The sequence below is a fragment of the Oreochromis niloticus genome, linkage group LG10, assembly GCF_001858045.2.
Source record: "Oreochromis niloticus isolate F11D_XX linkage group LG10, O_niloticus_UMD_NMBU, whole genome shotgun sequence".
Lineage (NCBI taxonomy): Eukaryota > Metazoa > Chordata > Actinopteri > Cichliformes > Cichlidae > Oreochromis > Oreochromis niloticus.
Genome location: NC_031975.2, coordinates 27,696,842 through 27,717,469, shown reverse-complemented (window position 1 = coordinate 27,717,469; position 20,628 = coordinate 27,696,842). Strand labels below are relative to the sequence as shown.

At 41.1% G+C, this 20,628-nt stretch overlaps 1 protein-coding gene across 4 annotated transcripts in view; it reads left to right on the top strand.

Annotated features, from left to right (window-relative positions):
- The window catches only part of gtf2ird1 (GTF2I repeat domain containing 1), a 42,279-nt gene that overhangs the window by 6,253 nt on the left and 15,398 nt on the right, over nucleotides 1–20,628 (top strand). For 3 of the 4 annotated variants that reach the window (XM_005458241.4, XM_005458240.4, XM_005458239.4), the window contains exons 2-14: nucleotides 1,345–1,474; nucleotides 2,907–3,048; nucleotides 4,795–4,971; nucleotides 5,109–5,292; nucleotides 7,720–8,036; nucleotides 9,514–9,609; nucleotides 10,553–10,636; nucleotides 12,129–12,312; nucleotides 15,256–15,281; nucleotides 16,806–16,932; nucleotides 18,495–18,538; nucleotides 18,790–18,870; nucleotides 20,072–20,227. In XM_005458241.4, coding sequence (XP_005458298.1) covers nucleotides 1,349–1,474; nucleotides 2,907–3,048; nucleotides 4,795–4,971; nucleotides 5,109–5,292; nucleotides 7,720–8,036; nucleotides 9,514–9,609; nucleotides 10,553–10,636; nucleotides 12,129–12,312; nucleotides 15,256–15,281; nucleotides 16,806–16,932; nucleotides 18,495–18,538; nucleotides 18,790–18,870; nucleotides 20,072–20,227 — 1,744 coding nt within the window. In that variant the 5' untranslated portion in view covers nucleotides 1,345–1,348. Of the gene's footprint in view, nucleotides 1–876; nucleotides 965–1,344; nucleotides 1,475–2,906; nucleotides 3,049–4,794; nucleotides 4,972–5,108; nucleotides 5,293–7,719; nucleotides 8,037–9,513; nucleotides 9,610–10,552; nucleotides 10,637–12,128; nucleotides 12,313–15,255; nucleotides 15,282–16,805; nucleotides 16,933–18,494; nucleotides 18,539–18,789; nucleotides 18,871–20,071; nucleotides 20,228–20,628 lie in introns of those variants that run through there. The other variant, XM_019363782.2, reaches the window with a different exon arrangement.

Below are 20,628 nucleotides of genomic sequence, written 5' to 3'. Positions count from 1 at the left end.
CAGCATGATGACTTTGGCATGGATCTACAATTGCTTCTTTGCTCTGTAGACCCCCCCTGGGGCCCCTAAGAGAGGTGATATTAGAAAGAAAGTAGAGGGGTGGGTGGATGGGGCATGGAGAATGAGAACAAACAAGCGTGCATGGCAGGAATCCATTTATAGGCATATAACAGGAAAAGAAGCGTCTAAGGCTACATTCACACTGCAGGTCTTAATGCTCAATTCCGATTTTTTGATCAAATCCGATTTTTTTGTCTGCTTGTTCACACTACAAATAAAATGCGGCACCAAACGCGCTCTAGTGTGAACGCTCAAAGCGGCCCGCATGCGCAAAAGAAGATGTCACACACAACGCGCTCTGTTTAGACCCAGACCAAACAGTATTGTTTGACTGATGGCCCTTAATATAAAGACTTCGGACTTTACGTTTCCCATTTTTGCTTTAAGTTATTTTGTTATTTACATAATAATGTAAATAACCTAATAATTATCCTTATTGCTGTTTTAGAGGAGCGGTGCTTCAAAGGATAGTTGCAGATTTCTGTCAGAATCTGCAGATTATACAGTACAAATAAAATGTTCACGTTTCTCCAACGTTGTCTTCCCAACAGTTTCACTAACATCTACACTGGATGGCCAGGAAGCGTTCGCGATGTTTTCTCAGGCGCTGATAATTGGCGTCTGTCTTGTGTCAGTGACGTAAAAGACGGATTTAATGCGACATGACCGTTCAAACAGCAGTCGCTTTCTAAAACATCGGATATGTATCGGATTCAGTACCACATACGAAAGTGACCCAGATCGGATTTGAAAATATCGGATTTGTGCCGTTCACACTGTCATACCAAGATCGGATATGGGTCGCATAGGGTCAAAAAAATCAGATTTGATGCGCTTTCGCCTGCAGTGTGAACGTAGCCTAAGGTGTGGTCCTGCTTCTATACATCAGTTAAAGCGGTTTCCAGTAAGTTTCTCTTCTGCTTTTTGTTTTGTGATAATGTTACCATGCTGGCACATTAAAGATGGTAAATATATCTGCTCAGCAATCATTTTAAAAGTCCCAGCAAGACATCCTGCCTAATGAGGCCTGTAGACTCGTATTTCTGTGAAACAGGTGAGGGAAACCCTCCCTCCCTTCTGAATTAATTATTCACCTTTCAGAGCTCAGCATTCTGAATGTAAGCTTGTATTTGCTTAAAGTCAAACCACATGATGTCAGCAGAACCTGCTTTGAATGCAGGTCACTGCAGCATGTGTACAGGAATGCATCCTCAGACACATGCAGGGTTTGTCTGTGTCGCTCTGTGGCTGCCTGTCTAAACTGTGTTCATCTGGTCCCCGCAGAGGCATGGCTCAGATCAGGAAGCTGGCATGCGACGGCATCAGGACGAACTCCCGCGGCGAGGCACAGGTCCCGCTGGTGTCAGCCAGACAGGAGATCCTCACCAGCCTGGTGTCTGCCCTCGACTCAGTGGTATGTTCATAATCAAGGGTCATACAGCATCATTTCCTTTTGGAAATTTTTATGTGTGGGGCCAAAATGACAATTTTTTCCTAAACATTTCATGAAATCCACCATAAAAGTGTTACTATAGTTTTTACTTTTTCTGTTTATGTGAGCATGCATTGAATATAAGGGAGGAATAGTGTATTTTGCTTAATTCCAAGAAAATAAGGACACGTTTCTTCTATTGATATCAAGATTGTTAACAATTTTTGTTAACGTGTTTCAAGTAAAAGTCACTAAATGATTCCTAAAATAACTGAAATGGAGGAAGTCTTGCTCCATACTAAGAAATGCAAGCTTATGAGAAACAGCAAAGTCATTGTGTCTTCAAATGAAATAACTTAATTGGTTTAACTTAACTGCGTATATCGTGTGTGTGTGTGTGTGTGTGTGTAAGGGGGGGGGGGGTCACCAGGCTTGTTGTACACTTACAGAAGCCCTGCGTTTATTCTTGGATTGATTTTGGGTAATAACTAAACCACCATGCGTTGACTCTTACAGTTTTGATCTGAAGTAGTCATACACAAATTCGACAACTTCAGGGTCAACTGAAATTTGCAGCTGCAAACATGGACGAGCCAAATCCCCTCTGGAGAAGTTTTATGGTTATACGAGACAATAATTTAGCTATTTGGTTACAGTACAAGAGTTGTAGTTGGAGGACCAAAGGTTAGGCATTCAAACTTAAGAAAGGTCAACTGTCAAGTATGGAGGTGGTAGAATCATGCTCTGGGGCTGTTTTGCTGCCAGTGGTAGTGGATGGAATAATGAATGAGGCAGAGTGCTTCCAAATTCTTTAACCTCACCTCAAATCAACAGCCAGATGGTTAAAACTTGGACAGAACTGGTTGTTCCAGCAGGACAATGAGCCCAAACACGCATTGAAGCTGGTTTAATATTTGGCTTTTGAAATGGGCTTCCCAAAGGCCCGACCTCAACCTTATTTAAAATTTGAAGAGTATACTTAAACGCCCCCTTCCTGTGCCAGGAACCCGACCCGGTCAAATATCCAGCCAGAATTGTGCCAGAAGCTTACTGACTGGAACCAGAAGCATCTGGTCAAAGTACAACTTGTAAGGACTTATATTTGTGTGATCTGAGCCTCTATGTGTCCTTTAGACCACATGTGGATTAGAGAAAATCTAAAAAAGGAAACAACTCAGTTCTTGTTTTTGAATGTCATTAGAGATGCATGTTGTACAATTATTGTACTCTGAATAAAGAACAGTGCAAGGAAAGCCAAAAATTGCAAAGACATTCATGCCCAACATGGAAGTGTACGTAAAGTTCTTCACCACAACTGGAAGTCATCACTGACATTTTCATTTTGTTTGTTTAAGCCGTCAGTTTACAAAGTGTTTCGGTCCTTTGTAAACCTAAAAGCTTCCTTGTTTTGCAGTGCATGGCGATGTCTAAGCTAAACGCCGAGGTGGCGTGCGTCACCGTGCACGAGGACAGCGTGATTGCCGTCGGCACAGAAAAGGGGAGAGTGTTCCTCAACTCCAGGAGGGAAATCCAAACAGACTTCTACAAGTTTTGCCGTAAGCTCCACTCTGAACGTCGTTTCCCATAATTCATTCAGTCTTAGTAGAGCATCGATCACTCTCATTACAGCCGCAGCTGTGAGGCCGTTACTTAAAATACACCTGTGTCACTTGTGTCCCCATAGAAATCTGCAGTTTTGTGCTTGCACAGATGCAGATTATCTGAGAGCTTTAATAATCACAGCAGCTTACCTCAACATCAAATGATGTCGCCATGAAATAAATCACCAAAGCAGATGCAGAGCCACATTTTCCCCCTTTTTTATCCCAAATAACAATACATCAGCAAAGTGTCTCATCATATCTTATTTAGCAAAGCCATTTGATGAATTATGTTTACAAATTTACTGACAGTACTTTATAGCACTCCTTTTAAAAACCCACCGTGCATTTGTAGGAGGAGATAGGTTAAATTAATATTCCATTTTTCTATTAGAACTGAGCAAACTAATGGAGCGAACAAACATTTTCATAACAGTTCTGACTCACACCACAGGTTGTTTACAACAGCAATTTGGCCAGTAAATGATACTTTGTTTGTTTTGGTTTTTTGTTAAAATTTATCACTTCCTTTTGTGCCCATGCTACAAATAATGTTTTTAAAAAATCCAAGTTTTCATTTAACCAGTGCAAGATTCATGTGACTCAAGAGACCCTAACCCACAGACATCTATTATTGTCATATTTTTGGCTGGAAGACCAATATTATCTTGTTTTTTTGTTCTGTTTGGTTTTAAGTGTATATTTATTGTTGATTTTGTGTCTCTTCGTGTCTCTCACTCCTTCATTTTACTTTCATTTCCATTACCTATGCTAGCATCCAAGGTTGTAAGTTGAATATATTTTAGAAGTTGGCATTGATCCATTCAGCCCCCTTTGTTCACCTTACTTGAGAGATAAGGTGAAGCAACAGATAATACACTCAATTTGCAGTATATCCTCCCCCGTAACCATGGACAGTTTAGAAGATGGACGTAGCGTCCAGGTCTGAAAGTCAAGCGGCGGACAGCTGCCTTTGGCTGAGCCAGGTTCTGTCGAAGGTTTCTTCCTGTTAAAAAGCAGTTTTTCCTTCCCACTGTCGCCCACTGCTCATATTGTATGATTGTTGGGGGTTTCTCTCTATTAATGTAGGGTCTTTACCTGACAATATAAAGCACCTCGAGGTGATTTTTGTTGTGATTTGGCACATACTGAATATTAAACTGAATATTTGAATGGTTTCATGGTCAGATCTATCCCTGTCTTGTCAAGATGGCAACTGCTAAAAACGCTGCAGGCTTCACGACAGGACATCAGAGCCCACTGGGTGATGTCACGCTAGCCCCCTCCATCTTTTATACTGTCTATGCCTGTAACACCAGTTCATCAAGTTTCATTTTCATCAGGCATCTGTTACGGAGAACATTGGCTCAACTTTGCTTTGATTTATTTAAGACTCAAACTGAACGGCTTAATGTTCCCCGCTTTATTGGAGATTATTTTCATTTATCTCAGCACATTGTTGGAAAAACAAGTCATTCGTTTTATATGACACTATATTTCAAAAGGTGACATAGTCATTAGTTTTAGGAACCAGCCTCTTAGTCATTTGTTTTTTGTTTTGTTTTGTTTTTAACCTTCAAAGACAAATGAATGACTTTGTTTTTGGGGGGTAAAACAGAGGTAAAGAGTTTACTTAATCCTAAATCACACTGTAGCTCATTTGGACATTTTTAAAGTCATTTCTCTTTTATTTGGGGTCAGGGGTGCCATGCCTGCAAAATCTGACTGCAGCAAATTCCCATACCAAAGACCAGGAGGGTGATCTCAGCAAACTGAGTAAGGATGCTGAACATGGGAAACCGAGAGCTCCATCAGATGCCCAGTCCAACATCTTTGTTCTGAGGAAGATGGTGGAGGAGGTCTTCACTGTGCTCTACAGTGAGTAGTCCCTTTTTTAAACCAGATTTTTTCATAAAGCAGTGCCGAAGCAATCCATGTTTGGAGCATAGGGAGCCGCTTTTATATAGTTTCTTGGAAGTCAGGTAGCAAAACTCAGTGCGTCATGCGGTATGCAGGTGAGGCTGTGGGAAAGAGCAGCCTGGTCCCTGTGCCTTATGAGTGGATCCAGAAGGACCCTGGCTGCGTGGTGGCTCATGGTTTGCCTGAGGGAGTCGCCCTGAAGAAGCCCTCTGAGTATGACACCAAGACACTGATGAAGATCCTGGAGCAGAGCCATCGCATCCACTTCACCGTGAAAAGGTGAGTCTGCAAAGTGAGAGACTGTGAATGGTTGGATCACATTCTGAAAGCAGTTGTTGCATTTCTGATGACTCCAATGTGAAGATGAACTTGTGTTAGTTGCCCTGATATGTTTTTTGTTCTGCAGTTTTTAATTGGAAGTGAACAGACTTTGGTGCATTAGGCGTAGATAGAGTTTTAAAAGAGACATCCAGTATTTCCACGTAAATTGATTGTATTTGTGTACAAACTTAGTAAATGGAGGTGCGCGCATGTTTGAGTTTATAAAGAAGAATAAATATGGAGCTATAATCAGCTGCCTCACCAGTAAGTCCCCATGCCCACCGTGTTGGACTGTAGCGTGCAGTTGGTGCTCGTTCTTCCAGCTCTACATAGCGACATCAGCTTTGAATGATCCTCAAGCTGAGAGTGGCTCTACAGAGCAGAAGCACTATCATCACCAGCTCCACTCCAATTTGTGTGGCTGTCCGACCAAGGGACGAGAGACTGCTGAATATCATAAAAGAACTGCCAGAACAGCAGCTTGACTGGCCTTCCCATAGCAATCGAACAGAATTACAAATGAAATGGCTACAAAAAAGAAACATTTAAGGCGTGTTTTAGTAGTTTACCTTTAATCTACTTGGTCAGCTGCTTCTAAAAAATGTTATTTTAATGTGTTTCATTGCTTTTCATGGGCGACAAAATGTTGCACATAGCACAAATACGGCTCTAATTGTCGCTATGCTTGTGTAGGTGGATAAAGTCCAGCTGAAATATGTTCTAAATAAAGTTAAATGTACACAGATTCTTGTCATTTGGAGAGATGCATGTAAACTACAACATGTGCTTATCCAAAAACAGCTATGCTGTTGTGTCCTTAGCCTTAGATGTGGTGCAGATGTTCTGCTTTTTGTTTCAGCCACATAAATAATTAACGATAGCAGGCACATAATTGTTAGCAGTGTCTGAAATATATTAGAGACGCGCCTTTTAAGTAGACAGAATATTGAATTTGGTGGTGGTGGCTGTTCGGCCAGTCTTTAAAGACTGCTCTCAACCCAAAACTGCTCTCAAATGACTGTGCATAGTTGTGGCAGACTTGTGAGCTTTACAAGTGCGGTTTGTACATATTATTTAGAGGAGATCCACACAGTCCTGACCGCTGCAGTCGTCTTTAGCTTTGCATGTTTCTCCTGTTTGCATGTTTTTCTCATGTTTTGCCGGCTAATACTTAGTAGTGCATACGCTAACAGTAGTAGTAGTGTGTTACATCCTACCAGACATTGATGAAAATGATGGAATATATATATATAATATACATACACATCAGGCAGAAATTAGTTGCATAAACTGTTCATGTTTTACTAAAACAGCTGTCAGCGCTTGCTCCCCAGTGAACAGCTTATATTGCAAACAGTGTATTGTGGGTGGGTAAACAAGTGGACTGTTTGAACACAGGCCCTGTAACTCCACAGAGGCTTAATCTGATGCCGTTTTTCCCTGAATTCACTGCTTAGCACATATTTATGTGGCATGAAAGCAATGATTTGTGCCCCTGCCCTGTTAGTGGGCGTGTTGAACTGTGTAGCCAGCTCTACAGTAATCTCCGCTGAGCTGGATACCTGTCCCCATGACAACAGTTGCTCTGTAGCACTCTGTAACAGGGTAGTATGAACTCTGAATATCAGCTAAAGTACTTGGCAAGAGTTCAGACTGAGAACAGCGCTGTATTACAATAATGCAAGTGGCTGTGTTATTAATCAAACGCTGTATAATCCAAGAAATCCACTTTGAGTAATAGATCCATTAATTTAAAGGCTTAACAGACACCAAAACTCTGCACAGCATTTATTACACCACGAGAAAGGATTTTTTTTAAAACTTGGAAAGTCAAAACGGCAGAAATTATTTCACTCGTGGTTTGTGACTGTTTGTAGAAGAAGTGCTGGTGCTGGAGCAGGCCAGGATCACCAGTCACAAGACTGAGGACCACATTTTTTTTTTAGCTCAGTCTCATTTAGTCATTAAGACTTTATTGGATCAAGCAGCTGCAAAAAATAATTTTATTAGAACATATTAAAATTTGAAACATGACAGTTGTTTCAGACTCTGTTCTGTGTGTAATAAAGCTGACTGTCACATGTTTGCTCAAAACAAATTGGGGGATTTCCTGTCTCTACTACTGTATAATGAAGCTGAATATGAACATACAGCACTGTGAGACTGTGCAGAATTTAATTGGAGTTTTGGGCCTGTTTGGAAAGCAAAGGGCTGGAGGCAGCAAGTAAAGAGACCAAATGATGTTATTAAATGCCTATTATTTAATTCTTTTTGGTATCAAGGATGTTCTAACCAATCAGGCAGCAAATCTTAACATAATAGTCTCATGTTTGTAGCCCTACAGGTTATTTCCTTTTTTGATTTTGTTGTTGTCTTTGTGAACAGGCAACCGGAAGATTTGTCTCGAGAAGCCAAGTCTAGCACTGATGTCAATCACAACGCTTCCACTGCGGTCATGACGCAAAGCAGCCACGGCCCAGCGAAGACGACCGCGCCAGCAGTCACGTCGTCAAGTCCCGCCACTTCCAGCAACTCTGTTCTGTCAAACTTCCTGTACGGCATGCCCATGTCCTCCAAACCCCACCCAGACGGCAAGCTGGATTTCAAACCCATGTCTCTCCTCAACCTGGGCAAGGACAGGCTGGCCAACTGGACACCTGGGTCAGAGAAGAGCACATCTGTGAAGGACAGTGCTAACACTGGTAAGCTAACATACAACATGTGTAAAGGTGGATTTCAGCAATGGAATAGGGGCGAGGTGAGTTGTTATGTCAGAGTCTCAGGGTTAATAGTGTATCCAGCTATCGTGTTGCTGGCCGTGACCGCTAGTTGGAAGCAGCAACTGGAGACAGTGCTGGCTTCCAACCTACTGAACGCAGCTGTTTTCTGATCATTGCATCACTAAATATAGCACCTATAGGCTCTGTTTTCTTTTATGGACATTACCTCAAACAGTGCAGATCAGATGAGGAGGGCACAAAGTGAAGAGACTCTGGTTCATTTACAAAAATAAAAGACGCCACATGCAGAATAAACACTTTTCTTGCTTCTGAAATGCTGCCGGTGTGATTTATAGCCATGTGTATAACAGATGTTTATGATGTTTTGTGAAAGATGTCTGTGAAGCTGATTATTCATAGTTTAACAGTTAACTGTCCCTACCGACTGCTCTACATTCGGACCTTCTGCTGGTGCTGGCACTACTAACTAGGAGTGTAACAGTCCTCCTAAACCATTCAAAGAAAATCATTTTGCTGCAGCTCTGATCACTTGATCATAATTAGATCATAAACAAAAATCAACTGCAGTATTGTGATGCATGTCCAGTTCACTTGTTACCTGATGAGCCACACTCAGCAAGCTGATCTGACACGTGTGTGTGTGTGAAATGTTTTACACGATGCCACACATTTAAGAATGGGATTAAGGGCTTCAAATTACTCTTTATTACACATGCAGTGTTTGTAGGGAAATGTTTAACCACATTCATTAGATTGGGCTCAACTGTTTCATGCCCTTGTGTTTTTCCCCTCTCCCTCTGAATGACCTTCACTAGTTACTATAAAACAACGAAAACTTGAATTCAAGAAGAATAAGAGCTATTATATGAATATAGGTTCAAAGTAAGATCCACAGAGCATTCGTGATGATGATCGTAATGTTAACAATACACAGTAAAAGCTCTAGGTAAATATTTTCTCCTGTGCCTCAGGTCTGAATAGAAGTGTTAGATCTGCAGTTAAAAACCATTGCCATTTGGTATTTCACTCAAGCAATACTTTTCCTTGTTATACTCGCATCTTAGAGGAATCATTTCATTCACAACCCCCGGTAGTCAGTATGTTCACTTAGGTTTGAAATGTCAGTAGTTTTCTCATAAATGTAGACAAATATTACAAAACACAGTTTAGGTTTTACCCTCAGTCATGTTAGCCATGTGTGCAAGCAACATGTGCACCCAAAAATCTCAGACAAGTTCAAATATTGGTGACCTTGACTTCAAGGTGAAGGTCAGGTTTTCTGAGACTCTTTTGAACACAGTAATTTGAGAAAGATCTCACCATAAGTGTATCTGCTAGGAGGCTGAGGGGTATCACTGGTTATGTGCATCTTGGCAGTGAATATAAGCACGACAAGTTAACATTTCTGCCTGAAATGTGTTTATTTTTGCATTTTTAGATGAGACAACAAGGCTACCTGGTGAGCAGGGTCAGAGCCCTACTGGCATCCACATCTCGAAGAGGCTACTCTTCTCCATCGTGCATGAAAAATCAGGTATGTTTGAGTACATTACAGAGACGACACAGGCATTTGGCTTCATTTTAAATGGCTGTGGTAATTGGTAGTGCTGATGGGTTTGAGATTTCCTCATTGATGTTATTTTGTACTTGACAGTTAAACAGAAGGATTTAAAGCTCATGTGAAAGATTTCAGCTATACACATAGTCACAATATTACCCTTATATTTCCTCTCATTAAGGCTTCAAATTTGGATAAAAGGCTGTCACTGCGCTTCACTCATATTATATCACAACTAGTTCTTAGCGTCAAAGCTCTTTTTTTGTGGCTGCAGCGTAATAGCAGTAATGGGTTTTACAGATTCATCAGATGAGTTGATTAAAGAACTTTTTCTTCCATTTTCCAGTTTCCTAACTTATTCTCAGCGATTATATAAATACCTATAGACTTAAGAACTGTACATTGTCCAGCACTGAACTGAGGATGTGTTTGAGGACGTTAGGAAACCATGACGCCGTCGTAGTTTATCAAACGGTGATCACAGACATGTAATTTTCAGGCTTAAAGCTCAACTCAGATTTTATTTTAGTAATAACGAGGTTCAAAGTCCTCTTAAAGTTATTCCTGTTACACTATATGTCACGACAGGTTTGGATTTTACTTAAATCTACAACCATAGAGGAGACTTTGCATGCTGTTATTATTGTTCCTGCTTGGATTTGGAGGCTGATATGTACAGTAGCCAAGTACTGTTTACTGAACTGAGGCTGACCTGTGCTAAAACTTAAACAAGAAGGGCTAAGCTATTGAGAATAATCCTTTAAGAAGATTGCACTGATTTACCAAGTTGTTGCTGAGTAAATGGAAAAGATTAATTTCAGATCCTTAGCACTACAGTCAGATAAAACACTTTGAGAGGCTAAAGCTGCAGTAAACTTTGATGTAAGGACCGCATTTCCTTCTCTCTGTTTTCTTACAGAAAAATGGGACGCATTCATTCGGGAAACCGAAGACATCAACACGCTGAGAGAGTGTGTTCAGATCTTGTTTAACAGCAGATACGGTGAGGAGGCCCTCTTACTACACTAATGGCTAAAAAAACAGCTCAACATGAAGACGTGTGCAGCGGATGATGCATTAAAAGCCTGTAAGGATGCTCGCAAGCAAACCAGCTGCAGGATGCTCGTGCTGTCTTTAATAGAGAAAAGCTGCCAAATGCAAAAGTTCACCATTTGGAATCAAGTCAAGAACTTTTTATCTGCGTAATTTGAGATGATGGATCAGCCTTGCCTGCCCTAGACACACACACACAGATTTATTTGACAGAGAGCAGAGATACGAAGATGAACTTGTGTGTATTTGCATGGTTCATCACGGCAGTTTAAGAATTAGTCATGTCACCTCAAGTCTAATGATCTGTGTTTCTGGAGGCAAATTTCCCACCCTTATAGGATTTTTCATCAGTTTGCTCTCAAATTTATGGATTTGTGTCCATGTACACAAAAGGGTTGATTGATACTTTTTCTCTGCAGTTTTTTAATTTATCAGTGAGAGGATAATTATCATCGCCTCAATACAAGGAATGATAATTATAGTTTAAATATAAGGACTCAATAAAGTCAGCAAATTCCTGGAAATTGCTGAAATTATTGGAATGGACGTGTGGGAATATACAAAGAAGTGGAAAAACTGTAGGAAAAAAATGACCACAACAAAGAGAAGGAACCCAGGAGAAGCATGTCCTGGAGTTTTGTGTATTTCTTTTGTGGCTGGGCAACGTTGGCCACTTATGTATGTTACGTCGTAAACTCAGCAAGGATTCACCGCAGAAGTCTGAATCAGCCATGATGCTCCTGATGGTTCAGATATCAGATATTATGATGTATATTATAATCATAATTATATTACCTAGGGACTATGTAGCAACAATGTAGCTAACACGACCTCTTTTTAATATTTCTGCAATTAAAGAAGCACATTTTTTACATTTCACAAGAATAACGTTTAGTTTATATCCACAAATCTTCTCTTATGCATGAAATATTATGACGCCACCAGGTTGCCTAGCAACCACCTAGATATGGGCTAAAACAATCGTTTTTTCCACCTACAAGACCTAAAGAAAGCATCACAACATCCCCTTTATATCCACAAAAGCTGAATTTTACACCACATATTATAATTATATTATAGCGTTCATATTGCCTAGCAACCACCTAACAACAGACTAAAGTAAGTGCCATTTTAACGTCATGCTCGGGAGCATGACCAGGCCAAGAAATCCAAGCACTGGCAGGGACTAGTTGTTGCTTTGGTCATCTAGTCGTCTGCATACATGAATTAATGCTATTTAATTAATAGTGATAGTATTGCTTTAATGCATTAATGAGCTATAAAAAAAATTCCCCTGATTGACAAGCTATTTGCGATCACTCTGATCATCGGCTGTGCCCGAAGTCCATCACCATAACCCTACTGGAGGCTGCTAGCGCTAATGAGTTAACTATATTTTGTAGATTTAAAATTTAAGAATTTTCTCTGTTTTCTACCTCCAGCTGAGGCATTGGGTCTAGATCACATGGTGCCTGTCCCCTACCGCAAAATAGCCTGCGATCCAGGGGCCGTGGAGATCATCGGCATCCCTGACCAGATCCCCTTCAAGAGACCGTGCACATACGGAGTCCCCAAGCTCAAACGCATCCTGGATGAGCGTCACGGAATCCGCTTTATAGTCAAACGGTAACAAATGCTTTAAGACAAGAACTGGTGAAAGTGCATGACATCATTTCTTATACTCTCACTGTCAGAGTGTTGTAATTAGAACAAAGAAGCACCTGGAAGCATATTTTTACAAACGTCTAATTTACTCACTGACCAGAGATCCATCCAGATTTACCCACTTGATGCTTAATTATCACCAAACTGCAGAATGGCGTCCCTACAGAAACTTTAATTTGGGAAAGATTTTTTTAATAAGCAGCTACCAGCCACGCCAGCCTATACCATCTGTTTGTTAAATGTCTGTTTCCTTCAGCACACTACGTCCCGCTGAGTGGTAAACCATTTCCATTCATGTCCCAAATGACTTTCCCTTGCCAGCGCATTGCGCTAATGGCTGCTCTTCCATCCATTTGTTTGAGCTAATTTAAATGAGCCACCATGCCTTGTTTGAGATAACACATCTTTTAACGAATCCTGCAGGCAGCTCATTAGCCTTAATACAATTAGGAAAGATTGAAAATGTCATTAATTCAGATCAAATCACATTCCCATTGTCTGTGAGAGATGTTCCAGATGCAGGCAGCAATGTGCTTTTTTGGCATCTTCTCTGTTGTCAGTCTATGATCATTTTTATACAAACAGTAGGCTCTCTTAACTGTAACTGAAGCGTTGTGCTCATTTAGTTCTGCAGCCATGCTATTAATTATTCTCAGATGATATCCCGTGTAATAACCACCCGAGTTTCACTCGTCTCACACTTCACTTTGTGAAAAGATGCTGAAAATATAATTACTGTAAAATCCCGTCAGTTTTAGGTTAACATGATCACTAAACTGCTGACATTACTGAGAAAAAGGTAGTCAATATTAACTATTATTAAGTCCTTTTTTAAATACAAATAGTAGTCATACACACTTTATATGGTCTATATCAGCGGTCCCCAACCTTTTTTTGTTCCACTGACCAGTTTAATGTCAGACAATATTTTCACGGACCGGCCTTTAAGGTGTCGCGGATAAATACAACAAAATAAAATGATACGACCAAAACAAAAACTGTGGTATTTTGTAAATATAATAATAAACACAAATTCACTGTGTAATTGTGTAACTTTGCTAGCAGTGTCCTCCTGAAATGTGTCAACAACATTGAGAGTAACATCCTCCTCTCTGCCCCTTAATGCTCTCTGGTTGCTATGGTAACGCGTAAATATTTCTTTCAAAGTAAGACACACAACTACAACACAGGAAAAGACCCTGAAAACCATACATTTCACACCCGAGCCTCAACTCTCGCGGCCCGGTACCACACAACTCACGGACCGCCCCGGGGTTTGGGGACCGCTGGTCTATATGGTCATCAAGGCACACAGCTCTGTGTTTTTCTTTAAGCTGGACAGCCAATCAGAAGAAAGTTGGCTTAAAAAAGTTTAGTTACAGAATCAGAGGCAGTAGATGAGCCTTCTCTCATCTCATCAAGTGTCTGCCTTGTGTTGAAAATGAAAATTGTAACACTGTGGTGAAGACCAAACTGTCTTCACCGCTAATGGGTTGGACTGAAGACGCGCGTCGTCTCGTTAGTGCTCCTTTTATATTGTAGCATCAACTTCAGAATTTAAACCTGCCTCACACTTTATTAAATAATGTCTATAAATTCCCTTCAGCCTCAGTTTAACACGAACACCCTTAGATAGATTCATAGTTAAAAGAGCAGACAACCATTCTGCCAGCCGTCAGACTTGATTTTCACATAGACAAAAACTGATCTAGGCTTCACGAAAACCACAAATTCTCTCACTAAAAATACTATAAAAAAGCTAAAAGTGCTATAATTAATAGATAGAGCTAAATTTAAAAAATGAATAAATAAATGATATGTATGTGCACAGTTTGCTTTAGCTTATTCAGATGATTAATATCAGCTGGGACAAAGCTGCCTCTGTCCTGTGAGACCACTAGCGTCCATCCAGAGTAAAGAAGCTGAGAATCCCCAGATAAGGAGTGGGAGTCATTATTGAAATGGAGCCGGTCATCCAACCGTTTGGTATACAGACACTTAAGGTTAAGCTGCGATTTACCAATCAGCTTCCCTGACCAGTTCACAGTTTGGATCAGTTTGTTCTGATCCTTCAAAGATGGCTTACCGTACTATGACACAAAGGAATAGAGCTAAAACTGACTCAAGAAAAGATTTAAAAAATAAATAGATAGTGTCGTAATGGTCTTATCAGTGTAACAGGACTACAGTTTCCATAAACAGAACAAATGTTGATGACCCTTTTTTCTCTGCTTCACAGTTTGTACCAAAATTCGGTCTTGAATCAATAATAGTCCCAAAATACTTATAAGACTGCACACGTTCACAGTTTGCCCCTTACTGTTTGTGGCGTCAGGTGTGCTGGAATTTCTCCTCAAATCCACAATCACTTCCTTGGATTCTGTTATGTTGAGTTGAAGGTAAGACTGTGCTCAACACCAGGTCCATGGGTGGGTTCCTTGCCAACAATGGCACACAAATACAAATACCATGATATGATGACAAATACTCATAAATGTCTTTCTGGTGTCTAAACTGTAATATTTTGCCCTATTAAGACCTTAGAACAACAGTGTAGTTTCTTAAGTTTGTAAATAAATAAGACCTAAGATTAATTATGATCATGCAGGAGAAGAACGCTTCACTGGCAGGCAGAGAGTGGCAGCATGTGCCAGAAGGAAGGGGAAGCAATCCAGGAGTATATCACAGTTAATCCACAGTTAATTTTAGTCAGAGGAATTCAGGGCTCACAAAAGGAACGACTCAGTTATGTTTGACTGATTGTTTAAAGAGCAGCTAATGTGCTAAAACAGTCGTTAACAATGTTCCACTTCTACAGTTTTTTGCAACTTGAGTTTTGTCCTGAGAGCTGAGGTGGTCTTTAAACAGAGTCGCTCACAGCCTGTGTTTCTTTCTGTCTTCCAGAATGTTTGATGAGAGGATCTTTACCGGTAAGAATGTGACTGATTCTGTTTCTTTCTTTCCCCTTTCTTAGAAGAATAGAAGTTGGGATCATGTCTCTAAAACTACTTAAAACAACAAGAACCTAAACATCGAATGTGCTTGTACTTTACTAGTGTATTTACCTGCTGCATCTCACTTTAAATGTAGTGTAGCCCTCAGAAGAACAGGATCTACTCACTGCCTTAGGCCCCCATTATACCTGCAGTGTGGCGTGTGCCGTCACAGCTGCTGTTGCTGTAACCTGGTGCCACTGTGTGGAAGACATGAGTGTACAACCGTGTCACTTTTTACCACCGTTTTAATAATTTATCAGTACAGAAGCTCAGAGATTCACAGATTATACAGGGGGAGATGCTACAACAGCTTGAAAAGATGATGCTTTGTGGAAAAATCTCTGAAATTTCTTTGCTCCTGGGTTTGACTTGCGCTCCTCCTACACCAGCGCTGTTGCCGAGGTTTTGTCTGAGTGACGACACCTCATCATTGAGGAGAATACTGCAGTGGGTAGCTGTGCCGTAAAGGCCGGCAGACATGGATGTGTGCATGAGATGATGTAATCGGTGGTGCATGAAGCGGCCAGTGAGGCGGGTGTAATGACCCCATCAGTTTTAGCCATAGATAGCTTCTGGGTCTGTGCTTAAAACCCACAATATTTTAATGGCCACCAGGGGGGGCAGTACCTGCCATTGCAAAGAACAAATGGCCCTCAAGTGACGATCCTGATGAGATTTTGGGTCGTACTGAATGAACATTAAGTCCAAATTAGTAAATGTTGGCCATTCTGTGTGTCAGAAAGGGGGAGAATCCTGTATATGCTCATTAGCTATCACAAGCCAGTGACCATCACATCCCATTTCAAAATGTCAAGATGGTGAAAAAAGCTAATCTCAAGTCCTCATAACAAGATGTTGCCGAATATCAAAATCCATTTTTAATACTGTCTGACGAATGCATTAAAACAGCAACCCCACTGTGTGAGCTAATAGGTATTATTTAGATTGGTCCACCACTGGGCTACTATGATACCACATTTTCACTTAGCAGTTAGCAGTGCATGCAGGTGGTGACAGTCTGCAACTGCTTAAAAACACAGAAAATGAAAAATCACCCAATTATTTAACATATTTTATTTTTTAAATATCTCGGTTCCCTTTAGTACGCAGTTAGCTTGACTCTCTCATGCATGCAGCTACTGACTTTTCAGCACCGATGACTAAAAGTGAGAGAAAATTTGGTTCGTTGCCTGAAAGCAGCCTGAATTTTCATTAAAACATGAATATTCTCCATCTTCTTAAAGGAGAACTTTTGGCATAATGTAATTGTTTTTGGTAGCTTTCCATATGTGCTTTGTGAGTGACCTTAGCTGTAAAATATTTGTCAAGACCCTTAAACTTTATCACAGTAACCGAAGAGCACTCCGCCAAGAGTTTATTTATATATTTACACCACACAGATGTTCTTCGCTAATGGCGTGCGGTGTTTGTTTATCTTCTGTGTCTTGTTTGTTCAAGCTGCTGGCAAGATTGCAAGGGAGGAGGGCAAGCACGACCTGGGCTCTACGCCTGAAGACAGCTTCCCTGACAATCTGAGCATCCCGCCCACCACAGCCGAGCTGGTCAGCAATCCTCACAGCAGCAGGTCAGAACGTGGCCCACACACACACTCACACAAACATGGCATTACCCTGCAGACTTTGTTTATAGTGCTGGAATTTGAGCTTAATGGCATGCAGCCAAATTGTGCTTCTGCATTCGGAGGTATTACTCATAATAATTAAACCGCTGTTTATGGATTTTAGTTACATTTACATTACTATGATGGGACTTTCTGTTTCCTAAACGGACCTTGTTACATGATTAATGTTCGGTTCAATTTGCTTTATTTTTTTTTCTTTCTCTGCATCCTGTCTGTTGAGTACATTAGTGGGACTGAAAATTTCTACTTCAACTCGCCGCCTCTGACTCGGCTTCCTAAAAACACAGGAGGCCGAGCTGGAGGTTGCAGACTTGAAGATGCTAAGATTTTTTTTCAGAGTGACCAGGATGGACAATGAGTACAGCAAAGGGACGGCTCAGGCTGAGCGGTTGGAGACAAAGGCTAGGACAGTTTGGACATTGAGGATGAGGAGGGATAGTGGATATATTGGTCAAAGGATGTTGTGTATGGAGGTGCAAGGACGGAGGAAAAGAGGACCACAGAGAAAAATCATGCCGGTAGTGAAAAAGGACGTGCAGAGGGTTGTTGGGACAGAGGTGGACGCTGGGGGTGAAGCAGATGATCTGCAGCTGAAAGAAAAATAGTTAGTCTTTCCACACGATCTGATATGGTGTTGGTGTTGTTCTTACATCGTCATAATGATAATAATTGTATATATTAACTAAGAAAAGAGTTTTATAAAAAGATTATGATGATGATGATGATGATGATGAAGGAACACTATATTTACCTTCTAATTGATAAACTGGACAATAGAGCCGTTATATAAAAATAATGGTTTTCCATTCGCCATTTTTACACATGAAATAATGAAGACGTTTGAAAGAAGTAAAAAAGAAAGAACCACGTAATATTTATTGTTCCATGAAGCAATCAATAATTAAAGCAAGTGAGCAAAATGATTATGATTTTATTCTCTCCCGCTGGTATAAACATGCTACGTGTTACTTGTACTAATATGGTGCCTGTTCTCACACTCGCCTTATACCTGGTGCAAAGAAACAGTTTGAGGCAAGCATCTAGCCCAAGAAAACTTCGATGTGTGCTTTTGAGCGGCTGGGATTGAACCAGTGACCCCAGATGACAAGCTCTGACTCCTTAGTCTAAATCCCTTCATGCTAGAAGTGAGAAATGCTTCCCCGGTGTCTCCCTCTGTCCTCCAGCGCTCGTGCAGCTCCGCGGTTCAGTCTGTCGGTGCCACCGCACAATAGGCGATAAACACTATAGTGGGCGGATGGCACTGCATGAATCACTGTTAACGTGTAGGGAATCTCTGCCATTGGAGCTGCGACTGTGGTGCTAACAAGTGTGGAAACCCTGCATAGCTAGTGTTTAAAGATCCCTTGTGTTGGACTCAGAAGTCATTTAATTTCCCTTTAAAGGAGACAGATGATTTTAAATACGCCACAAAAAAAAGATTTTTAATGATTTTGTTTTGCAGATATTTGCAAATCACCCTTTTTCTATTTGATTTTACCTCACAGATCAACCAGTGCTTGTGTGAGTCCCTTGGCTGAGTGCGAAGCAGGTACGTGCTAATAAATGAAGTTCAGCATAATAAAAACGCTCTGTGATATTCGGCTGTGTGAAGTTACAAATGATTTGAGCCCCGAGTATTGAACAAAAGTTTCCCCCGTCCCCCGGAGTTGCTTTCATATCGCGTTTTGCAGTCTGATCCCTTCCAACACGTTCTATCGTCTGCTTAAATCTGTTTTTACACGACCATAAAACACAGTGCTGACGGGAACTTGTGCAGAATGAACTGTTCAATCCCCGCAGGTCCTTCAGGAGATTGCATTCCTTTGAGGAGGATTAAAACAGAGCCTCCAGACGGGGAAATCATTCAAGTTACGGTGCCAGGTAAGCGAGCGCACGCTTGGCTGCCATTAAGTTTGAGATTCGTTTCTTTTTTTCACTTGTAGAAAAATACAAACGGAGCAGACGCAGGTTTTCTTGCATTGTCACTGAGACAGAAGTCACAGAGACACAGAAACCTGGAGACTGTTTTCATCACTGGGGCTGTCCCCGTTTGTGATTCCCCTTCTTTCACTCCTTTGTTCGCCTGACAGTTTTGCATTTGCCAGTTTTGATTAGTCGCTTCCTGTGGGTGAGCACTTTCTGTCAGTAGCCAAATCTGATACCCAAATTTGTTTGGATAAATTCAAATGCAGCCAAAGTGAGGAATCACAATTAGAAAAGGGGGATTCCCCGATTAGCTGGAGCCAACCTTGGCTCATAAAAATGAAAAGAAAGCCTTGGCTACCATTGCATTTACTCTTCTTATTCGATTTTAAATTAAAAAAAAGTCTCTCAGTGAATGGCTTTTTCATTCGTTGAGAGTCAAAGCTCTGCTGTTTTCAGCAAAATCAGACATTTAAAACAAATAAAGAAATAAAGCTTCATTCATGTTTGTAGTTCCAGATTTATTATATATTCTTCATTTTTTTTTTTTTTAAATTCCTCACAGTGTAGTGAGTTACACTTTTGCTTAGTAAGTGAAAGATCCCCAGTAATCCTCCTTTCTATCTCACCATGTGCACCAGTGCCTCCCAATAATTGTTGTGTGGACAAATGAGACACATTTTAAGATGTAGTTTCATTGCTGTGAAAAACGTTTAAAAAAAGAAAAGAAAAGGATCAATCTATTAAATCCAGCTTGTTTACAATGTTTTAAAAAGGAACTTCATTGTTGGGTGTGGGAAGAGTTTGAAAGCACTAGCTGAGGTTCATGCTTTCATGGAAGTCTTCAAACATATTTTGGTTTTGCAAGATTAAAGACTTTGAGGGTGGAGGATAAGTGATTGCTTCTGTCAGTTCAACTTCCCCTGCCCAGTTAAAAAGTATGAAGTTCCTGCCCTAAATTCTAAACTGTTTAATTGAATGCACTGAAAAACAAGGCTGCGTGATTTCAAGCTAACATCAGTAACAGGAAGGAATGGAATAACAGCAGAAAAGCAGCAGCAGTGCAGGAAATGTTGCAGCTCCGTTGTGTCCTGCTGCTCTCTCGGCTCTGTTGCACCACAAACTGAAAACCTGGTGTGAATACTCTTTGTTTCTCCAGATGCCGGCACGAGTGGGGAGGAGCCCAGCGAGTCTGTGGCCGAGCCCGTCGCCGCCGCACCGTGTCCAGCCACAGCCTCGCCCTCTGCTCCATCTGCCTCGTCTGCCCTGCCCCCCACTCCTTCGGCTCCCCACCACTCAATGGAAAACCACGCAGGTAACCTCTTCCCCGTCAGCCCACACCTCCATTGTCGCCTCCCTCCTCACACTGTGGCTCCTGGAATGCCAGCTCCTACCAAGGCCTCCTCATACTGTTTTGTAGGGAGCTAATTAAGCCACAGCACGTATGAAACCACTTTTCTCACGTTCTTTATCTTCCACTCTTCCACTTCCTTATGACCAAACCTCCCCAATCACTACTAGCCACACCCACAACCTTAAATATACCTTCTCTCCCCAACTCTGACCTACTGTAGCTGTTCTCTTCCTCCAGCCTCACAATGACGAGCTCTTATCTGTGAAATGCACCCTGCATTAACTGCAGCTTGTCGACATACTCTTTACTTTAAAAACTGGGCATGCGCATAACTGTCAGTGCATTTTAGATGCACCAACTGG